This window comes from Saccostrea cucullata, unplaced genomic scaffold (assembly GCF_032062105.1).
Source record: "Saccostrea cucullata isolate Sc308-1 unplaced genomic scaffold, CSIRO_AGI_Scuc_v1 ctg1235, whole genome shotgun sequence".
Classification (NCBI taxonomy): Eukaryota; Metazoa; Mollusca; class Bivalvia; order Ostreida; family Ostreidae; genus Saccostrea; species Saccostrea cuccullata.
In genome coordinates this window covers 77,303-87,691 of record NW_026921301.1, presented here as the reverse complement: position 1 = coordinate 87,691, position 10,389 = coordinate 77,303, and the positions used below count along the sequence as shown (strand labels likewise).

At 33.1% G+C, this 10,389-nt stretch overlaps 1 protein-coding gene and 1 long non-coding RNA gene across 2 annotated transcripts; one reads left to right on the top strand and one right to left on the bottom strand.

Moving 5' to 3' along the window:
* Positions 1-270: 270 nt before the first annotated feature.
* Positions 271-2,334, bottom strand: LOC134259669 (uncharacterized). Its single transcript, XM_062742264.1, has 2 exons — positions 1,877-2,334; positions 271-841 (listed from the first exon to the last, which is right to left on the bottom strand). Exons 1-2 carry the CDS (start codon positions 2,332-2,334, stop codon positions 271-273), a joined length of 1,029 nt encoding a protein of 342 aa, XP_062598248.1.
* A 2,213-nt stretch (positions 2,335-4,547) lies between these two features.
* On the top strand, positions 4,548-10,389 carry LOC134259666 (uncharacterized). Its single transcript, XR_009990395.1, has 3 exons — positions 4,548-4,661; positions 5,277-5,380; positions 10,301-10,389. It is a non-coding gene; the product is annotated as an uncharacterized LOC134259666 (long non-coding RNA).

Below are 10,389 nucleotides of genomic sequence, written 5' to 3'. Positions count from 1 at the left end.
TCGGTTGTCCAGACAAGCTTGGAATTGACGTGGCCTACTTCTAACGAGACATCCCTAGTTATTTTGGGGAAGGTTATTCTATTCCTGTTGAAGTGCTGAAGCAGGTTCTTGGACATTGACAAGTGGTCCGAATTCTTTATACTGACATGTTTATCAGAACTGTTTAATACATTCTCACAAGAACTTTAATTCATAATTCATAATTTTCATTTTACCCTCTTTTCTACATCTTTGATAAAAAGTAAAAGTAATTGATAACAGGAGTTTATATCATACTCGTCGATTTTTACTTAGTTGAATATTGTAAATTCTTGCATGTGTTGCCCTCTGTATTTCGTGTCGTGGTTCCTGTTTCAGCGATTCTTGGTAGGATTGTAAGGCCCCGTCTAAGTCTCCAACAACTTGCTGACAGATTCCTAGTATCTGCCAGGATATGTCTCTGTGTATTGGTGGTACATATCTTCCATCATCGTAAAGGAGCAGTGTGTGAAGGTCTGTCAGTGACTGTAGATACTGAGATCTATTACCAAGGCGGTAATTTGATAAAACAGAAAGCATTTCTACCAATACAAAAATTGGATAACGTGCACCTTCAGCATACAGTGATATTAATTTGGTCTCTTCTTGTTCTAATATTAATTCTTCAATAAAGTGTATCCTATGATAAAACTTAATATCAATAACCCAGGTGGCTTTCATTTTTCTAGACAAAGATGCATTACTTATTTCTTCACTATATCTGTGTCTGTCTACTGGTTTGTTGTAATACAAAATAAAGTGTTCTGAAAGTCTTTGTTTCATCAGATTAGAAACATCAAGTGCTTTATTGTATCTCCCCGTCCTATAGTAATACAATGCTAAATACAGTGAATGTGAGATGTTTCCTATCTTTGACGACAATTTCAACATGTTGCACAGCATTTTTCCCTTATTGTACATACGTTTATTTTTAGAATTTGATGAATACTTTAGAATTACAAAAGTGGTCAGTGCAAGAACATCAGATGTACAACACTGCAATGTTAAGGAACTATACGGTGACAGTGACGAATTTAACAATGTGTCCATAGATTTTAGAAATAAAAAGAAATGGCATTTCAATAAAACAATTTCGTGTAATTCAAGTAGTGTACACAAATCGTTACATACACATCCAATTTCGTGACATATTCCTCCAGAAAATTGAATCCTACATGGACCGCTGAGGGCTGGCTCTAGGATCGATCTGACCGTAGAACTTAATAGTAGGCAGGAAACGCCCATTCTGTAATACTGGTTAAGTTGATCTAATAAAGACTCACGTGCAATGCCGACAATCTTATTTATAAACAAATTGTTCTGTGGAATGAAGAAATTGGCAAATTTACCACGGTATACACACAGAATGAGATATTTTAAGCACTTCCAAAAGCATTCTAATAGATTTTCAGGAGACCACCTCAAATGTCCAACTTGTATTAACAAGAACATTGTAGTCTTCATGAAGTAAGAACACAGTAATGGTTCTTCTACGTTCTTATTGATTACTTCTTCGAGAAATATTTTGAGAAGTCCATAGCACATAAATTGAATATGATTCATAGAATACACTAGTTTTTGTTCTGCAAGAGAAAAGGAAAATCTCCAATTTAATATATTTCCAACACTAGTGGCAATACTCCCAATAGCCACACAGTGGTAATTATTGTTTAAGATATTTTTAAGTGCACTTGCAGGAGGCCAATTGTGTCTTAGGCATCTTTCAATCCAGTCATTTGTATCAGGGGGCCAATATTTGCAGGTAAAACAGAATGCTATATCAACATCTCCCGAGAAATGCCCACTGAAGCAAGGGCCATGTTCGTGACCATTTTTATACAACATACAGCTAGAATACTTTTCAACGAAAACTTTCCTCAGAAAGAAGCTAGATATGTAAATTCGATCATTTAAAGGAACGAATGCTGATGTTAAGAAATCAATCATGTATGCAGGACGTGTAAGAAGCTGTAGTCTAACAAATCCAGGTGGTGTATCCGTGACATCCATGAGAATAATGTCAAGATTTGATAAAGGATAGTCCCTCAACTGAGAAATGTCATTTATCAAAAAATGACGTTCACAAAACCACATCATGTAATCTCTGTCAGATGTATTAAACCTAAATCCTTCTCTATAACTACCGCTTAACATTATTCTTTTGGAATCTACATCTTTTGAAATTTTAGATGTATTTTCCTGTATCTTGTCATCCATGTCCAGCACGTCCCTTCTGATAGTCACTACTGTTGGTGTCCCTATCTTACAACACAGACCATGATACAGGATCTCTGATAGGCGGGGAATGTAAGCCATTCTGTAAATTAAGCAGGGAGAATGATAAAGAAGCAAAATAGCAAACATATAAGAAAATAAAGTTACTTTTTAAAGATATTTTTAGCGAGGTATGATTTTGTCTGAAATGACAATTTTAAATGCCACCTTAACTGAATATGTTTTTTTAATTAAATTTATTTTCACTTGATGAGGATTTAAAGTTGTTTGTGAACCTGTGCTTTATTATTGTTTGATGCAGATGAGTAATAATTAATAGATATATTTATTAATATATACCATTTTGGCAGCAGAAACAATTTTGACGTGTTTAAAACTTACGGAAATTACCTGTACATGTATTTTAAAAAAAATCAATAGTGTAAACAAAGATTATAATACTTTAAAATTATACAAAAATGATTGATATAATATAAATTATTGATAAAATTTGAATTGTAATTATTTAAAATTGAATGTCAGCCAAACAGAAATGCTAAAGCCTGTCTGAATTTCTAATGTTACCTCGGTTGCAAAAGACGCACAACTTTCATAACTTTAAAGGTGATAAGCATTTGTCAACGAAAATCCACGATTTCCGATTTTGATAAAAGAAAAAACTGGGGGTACCTACATGTACATGTATTTACATGTTCAAATTAAGTAAGCACTCGACTCACTTAGCAGCGATGGTCGTTAAAGATCAGATTGAAACAGCAAATATCACTTACCTGATTTATGTTCTATAAAATATTACCGGTGCATATACTACCATAAAAGCTGTAAATTCCAAGAACTCGGTAAAATACTATTAATCGCATTTTTAATATCATGAACGGACATCATTTGTAATATGCTGGAATAAATCAGATCTGTCTTCGTTCAAGGAAGTACAAAAATGTGTAATCTTGAAGAAAACATCTGGTAACTGAAAAAATTTAAAGTGATCTAAATACAAATACTCATGCTTTGATTTCACAGAAACTGACGTGTTGTCCAATAGGGGAATTAACAAAGTTGATTTGATCATAACTTGTCCAATCATAGCATTTAAGGTTTTTTTTTCTATTTATGGTGCATTTTCGTGTGTTAGAAAATAAGTAGAAATACATGTAGGTGTTTAAGTTAATATCTAAAGACTCTAATTTTTAATCAGTTAAAGTCTGAGTATTTTTCTTGCAATAAATAATTGACGACACATTCATGGGATTTTTTTTATTATAATAATAAGTGAAGAATGAAAACAAAATTGAATTCAATTTGGAAAGTTTACATGAATATTAAACATGACGTCATTTCCCTGTAGCATTTTTTTTTTCGTGAATTAACGCAAGTATTTAGTTAATAAAATGTACACTAAAGAGATAACATTTCATTAAAAATTGGTAATAAATGTTTTTTTATCGATTACTGAGTAATTTGATATACTGTATTGGTTATGATAATATTAGTTTATGTCTCCTATGTTTCTTGCAGCCTCGTTATTTGTCAGCCAGAAAACAACACTATCTAAAGAGTGAATGTAGTTGCATAAGTCATTTATGGATGACACAAGGGTAAGACATAAAAATTGAGAGATCCTATGTTTTCCTACAAATTGTATATAGGCATACACCTTGATTTGGATCTCCCAAGATGTAAAGGTACAAGTTCTCATAATGATTGGACAAAGATGTATCTAACAAAATTGCTGTTTTATGGACAATTCCGCATAATTGATAATATACCATATGAGGAGTATAAAATTCCAAGACCCCGATTGAAGGTATATATTGTACTTCAAAGGTCGCTAAATTATCATATTGACTGAACCCATGCAATAATTGTTTAATTATATGATTCAATGATTAAATGTAAATGATACCAATAAACAGTTAACGCCACCTTCTTCTTTACATTGAATTTCAGACATACATGTAACAAAGGATACAAGACTACCACAAATCATTATTGACCCGTCCTACTTCGCGTTTTTAGAGATTGCCACCAGAAACAACAAAATACAGAGGGAAATTTTAAATATAAATGCTACTAAGATTTTGATTTTTCTAAGTAAGAAAAAATCAAACATGATAAATTGTCTACTTATCAATACAGTAATTGTGTATATGTACTTTTTCTGTTCCCGAAAGATAAAAAGCTATTAAAATTAATCCATCATCTGCATAATAATCCATCATCTGTATAATATATCACGTGCACTTTCCTTCAAAAGCTGCTTTTAAAAGAAAGTGAATACAGAAAAGGTGCATTTTAAAACATCTAGCTGATGTGCAAACTCACAGTCACGCATTGAACAAAAATGTCGGCTTTTACTATTCTTTTTGCGACTGTTTTGATAGGAAGCTTGTATCTTCTGGGAGTTATCGGTAAGGTTTGAATATTTATGCGCAAACTGTTTTATTGTTTTAGATTGTTCAAAGGAAGAAAATTCTATTGTGTACATGTGTGTGTATGAAACTGTATGATATTTTTTGTTGTCATCTATTTATTTAAAAAAAAACAACAATTTATTAACATAATAAAGTGAACTGAAGTGAATTAATGGAAGATATGAAATCAAAATTATGCTATATATTAACTATTTTAAATAGTGAAGGTGGAAAAATTAAGTTTTCTAAATAAAGACTTGAACTGAAATGAAAATGATAAAAATATTGACAGAAAAATGTAATTTAACCAAATAAATACACGCAGAGAAATAGAAATTTGGGAAGAAACATAAAAATAACGATCTGAATTTAGAGAAACACATGAGGTAGAATTACACACTGAATTATGCATCGTTTCCAAAAATCATATTACATTCTTTCCTTTTATAAAACAACTATAAATACAGGCTTATCAGAACATTTTGAATAATTATAATTAAACAAGTTAAATTTCGGTGTGGGATTATTAATTTTTTTTCTGTTGTTTGAATGATAGTATCTATAGCATTTTCAATAATGTTTATCCTTGATCTCGAATTTCCTCTGTTGAAGCTTCATGTCAACCAAATCCCTGTCAGAATGGAGGTATATTATGCCACTAGAAGGCGCTGTCCGTTGTTTTTGTCCAATCAAATATGAGGACCTTTATTGTGAAAGTAAGTCTATAGAGTATAGTTTAACAAGAACAATCGTTTTCTTTTCTTTCACAGATATCTTGATTATCAGTTTTCAATTGCCTTTAAGGAAGCTCTGCACACTAAAGAGTTCTGTTTACATGGTAGTTTTATGAATTTAGAAGTTAGAGTGATCTGTCCTTAGAAGTAAGATTGAAAAAATGGTTATTTACGGTTAATGACACAATTCTTAATAGATTAAAATATTCTTATCGTTATATTAGACCAATAATAGTAAATGAATTCATTATTTCTATTTATTTTCCCTATGTAAACATGATTGATTTCTGCTTACGAATAGTGTATAATTGCCTTTTAACATTTTTCTTGCAGAAATAAGGCAGGTACCTTATGTTGAAAAAGAAACAAAATACTTGTAACCCAAAATGCACCGTCACCTTTATATGATAAGTATAAAAGCTCTTCTTAAAATTGATGTTAACACTGCACACTAAAGAGTCCTATTTTAGGGTATTCTTAATGATGTCAAAGTGATCTGTCCTTAGATGTGAGATAGAAAAAACTGGCTATTTGCAATTAATCATACAATTGTTAATAGACTAAAATATGCTTAGCATTATATTAGACCAAGAATATAAGTAATTGAATTCATAAATTCCATTAATTTTCCCAAATGTAGTAAACAACAGTGTTTCTGTTCATGCATAGTCCATTGTCTTTGACCATTTTTGTGCAGAATTAAGGCAGGTACCAATATACCTTAATTTTGTGTGCGCCACCAAGTTAATTTCCAAGGCATCCTTGGATAAAGGGGGGGGGGTTTCATTGTTACAATGAAGATCTAAGCTCTTTTCGAAGGTAAGATAATGAAGAAAAGTCAGAAATAGGGTGGGGGCATTCAAAAAACTTCTTACCAAGAACCACTGGGCCAAAAAAGTTTAAACTTATGTTGAAGCGTCCTGGGGTAGTGTAGATTCTGAATTGTACAAATCATGATCTTCAGTCGGTAGGACTGGGCCACAATAGGGACTCTAAGTTTTACATTAAAATATGAAGCAAAACATCTTTCAAATTCTTCTTCTCTGGAACCACTGGGCAAGAAAAGCTGAAATTTATTTGGAATCATCCTAGAGTAGTGTGGATACTAATTGTTCAAATCATGGCCCCGGGGATAGTGTGGGGCCACAACAGGGAATCTAAAGATGAACATTAAAATATATAGAAAAAAGTCTTCTTCTTAAGTACTACTAGGCCAGAAAAGATGCAACTGCAATTGTTCCAATTATGACTCATGGGGGTAGGAAGGAGCCACAATGAGGAATTATCCAAGTTTTACATTGAAATATATAGAAGAAATGTTTAAAAATCCTCTCAAGAACCACTAGGCCAGATAAGCTTCTACTTATGTGGAAGCATCTTGGAGTAGTTTAGGTTTTATATTGTTTAAATCATGACTCCTCCCAGGGAGAAGACAAGGTTACAACAAGGAATATTTACATTGAAATATGTAGAAAAAATCATAAAAATTTTTCTTCTAAAAAAACCCACCAGACCAGAAAAGCGGCAACTTATGTGGAAACATCCTGGGGTAGTGAAAATTCTTAATTATTCATATCATGACTGTTGAGAGTAGGGCGGGGACACAATAGGTAATTCAAGGCGGCATCAAGTGAGTGAGGCGAAGAACAGCAGGGCCAATGTTACTCAGGTGAGCGTTGTAACTCATGGGGTAATAACTAATAACTAACTAACTAATAAGGTGTTTGATTTTTAAAAAATGTAAAAATATGAAAATTCATAACATGCATATCTGCAATTGCATCATGGTTGTTTGTTTGTTGTTTAACGTCCCTCTCAATAATTTTTCACTCATATGGAGACGCAACAACTTGCCGATGAAGTTCGACCTATACTAGGTACTCAAGGCCATTGAGGAGTAGTGATTGATATTTTCGTGCCAGGATCTATTGCGACACGAGGCCTCGGTTAAAGGTCTTATCCGAAGGATCGGTCTCCACGTCCAACAGTGGGATTCGATCCTGCGACGCAAGGATCTCCCAACTTTGAGACTCTAGAGCAGACGCTCTACTACTGCGCCATGAGGGCGACTTCTATTAAGGTTGTAATTTGTTTTTTTTTCTCCAGAAAGGGAAGAAGTAAATAATACAAAACTTTTAAACATGAACATACAAACTCGTATTTCATTGTTTTTTTTTCCTGAGCCCATGATTGTTCTTGTCATTAGCAATTTCAAAATGTGCTTTGGATAAGAACATTAACCAATGGCATAACTGGGCACAAATTTTTTGAGCTGTATATAAAACTGAAAATATCATATAATTAAAAAAGTCATGTAATTGAATATTAATGTCTCTGTCCTAAAATTCGGCAAAGGCATTTTACTGCAGTCATTATACATGTAATAGATTTAATGAAGATTAAGGTTTTTCTTTAAAAAAAAATATGACTAACGTTTATCATACCTTTAGGTACATCATGTATGATCCCCCGCTTTCAGTTTCAGGAGTTGGGATGTCATTATCTTTTTTTCTTAAATGCTATTTAATCTAAAATTTAATAGCCTTTATTCCTCTAAAAAATAAAGTCGATGTTTTAGTATGATACTTCCATACGAATATGAATGGTTTTGCAGTATTCACTCGTTTAGTATTATTTTTATATAGACCTTTTTTACTTATGATGAAATGGCGCCAGATATGGCACCACCTTGTAAGTTAACTAGGAATGGATGTGGATGTCCCCATGGACGGACTGGTCTTAACTGTGATCAACCTCTACATACAGAAAGTAAGTTTATTATATTAGTCGCAAGTTTCCATTATGACTTTCTTTCCTTCCTGTTACCTTATTTTTACATTTTCAATTCCCAAGTCTTTACTAAATGAGTCCAATTAAATGCATGCTTTAAATAAATTAAACGAAATCGATAACCAGTTCAATATACTTAAGGAAAGAAGCTTATTTCAACTTATGTTTTACGATATAACATATATGGCACGCCAAAATCACAAAAATGAGCTAAACATAGTTTCACAGTCGATAAACTAGGTTTATCGCTTGTAAACTATAGTTTACGGACTGTTAACTATAGTTAACGACGCTAATCTATATTTTACATCCGTAAACCATAGTTAATGCGGTAATCTATGTTTCACAACCGTAAACTATACTTAACAATGAAAACAATCATTTGCGATTGCAAAACATAGATTAATGATAAATACATGTACAGTTTCACGATTTGTAAACTATAGTTTACAAACCGTTATCTATAGTTAACGATCTGATAAATATAGTTTCACGATTTGTGAAACTATGATTAACAACTCTTAACTATAGTTTACGATTGTAAATTATAGTTTACAAACGTGAATCTATGTTTATCAACAAAATCTATTGTTAACGCTTATTACAGACAGATAAACTTAGATTGTCATTCGTAAACTATAGTTAACAACCGTTCAATATAGTTTTACAGATGAAAACTATACTTAACGAATCGTTAACTATAGTTTACGGTTTGTAAACTATAGTTTACAGTCGATATAAATGTAAAACTAGGTTTATCTCATTTTTAGCTCACCTGAGCCGAAGGCTCAAGTGAGCTTTTCTGATCAAAATTTGTCCGTCGTCTGTCGTTGTCGTCGTCGTTGTCGTTGTAAACTTTTCACATTTTCATCTTCTTCTCAAGAACCACTGGGCCAATTTCAACCAAACTTGGCACAAAGTATCCTTGGGTAAAGGGGATTCAAGTTTGTTCAAATGAAGGGCCACGCCCTTTTCCAAGGGGAGATAATCATGAATTTGTTAAAAATTTATGGCATTTTTAAAAAATCTTATTCTCCAGAACCGCTGGGCCAGGAAAGATGAAACTCATGTGGAAGCATCCTCAGGTAGTGTAGATTCAAGTTTGTTCAAATCATGACCCCCGGGGCAAGGGTGGGTCCAAATGGCCGAACCAAGTTTTACATAGGAATATATGGGAAAAATCTTTAAAAATCTTCTTCTCCAGAACCACTGGGCCAGGAAAGATGAAACTCATGTGGAATCATCCTCAGGTAGTGTAGATTCAAGTTTGTTCAAATCAAGACCCCCGGGGCAAGGATGGGGCCAAAATGGCCGACCCAAGTTTTACATAGGAAAATATGGGAAAAATCTTTAAAAATCTTCTTCTCCAGAACCACTGGGCCAGGAAAAATGAAACTCATGTGGAATCATCCTCAGGTAGTGTAGATTGAAGTTTTTCAAATCATGACCCCCGGCCCTGGTGATAGGGTGGGGCCAAAATGGCCGACCCAAGTTTTACATAGAGATATATAGGGAAACCTTTTAAAATCTTCTTTTCAAGTACTTCAAAGCTATGATTAGTGATACCCGGGGTATTTATATGGAATCATCCTCAGGTAGTGTAGATTCTAGTTAGTTCAAATGATGAACGCCTGGAAGGGGGGAGTAAATTCAAGCCCGATGTGCTCAGGTGAGCGCTGTGGCCCATGGGCCTCTTGTTGTGAATTTGGCGTGCCATAAACATAACTTGGGAAGTTTACGTTTTATAAACAGGTTTATAAAAAGCGTTTAACAGTCCCGTTATGTTATATCTTATAACTTAAGTTGTAATAAACTTAATTCCTTATAATTTAATTTCAGTGTAGACAATAAGACAATTTTTCGTCTAGACAAAGGCTTCAAATTGAACGATAATGTTAATAGAAAAGAGTAACACGTTTTTTTACGTAACTAATTGTGACGTAGGCAACTCATGTGGTACGAAATGGATTAAATCTTTTATCTTATCAAATAACGTGTTACATTTAAAATTAAATTATTTTGGGATATACAAAGGAATTTAAAATTGCTTCTAATATTTAAACTGAAAATAGCGTACATGTACATTCATGTATTTTATAAAATTGCTTTCAGCACTTCCATCACATATAGGTATAACTCCACCATCTAAAGATATCCGTACAGCAACTATAAAACTGCCCGATGATATCCTTAAAATGGCA

What these genes read in the sequence shown, in the direction of transcription:
- LOC134259669 (XM_062742264.1), bottom strand. Translation starts at nt 2,334, where the DNA reads ATGGCTTACATTCCCCGCCTATCAGAGATCCTGTATCATGGTCTGTGT. An exon ending in AGGAAAGTTTTCGTTGAAAA is followed by an intron (nt 842 to 1,876) that starts GTATTCTAGCTG and finishes GTATTACTATAG; the next exon opens with GACGGGGAGATACAATAAAG.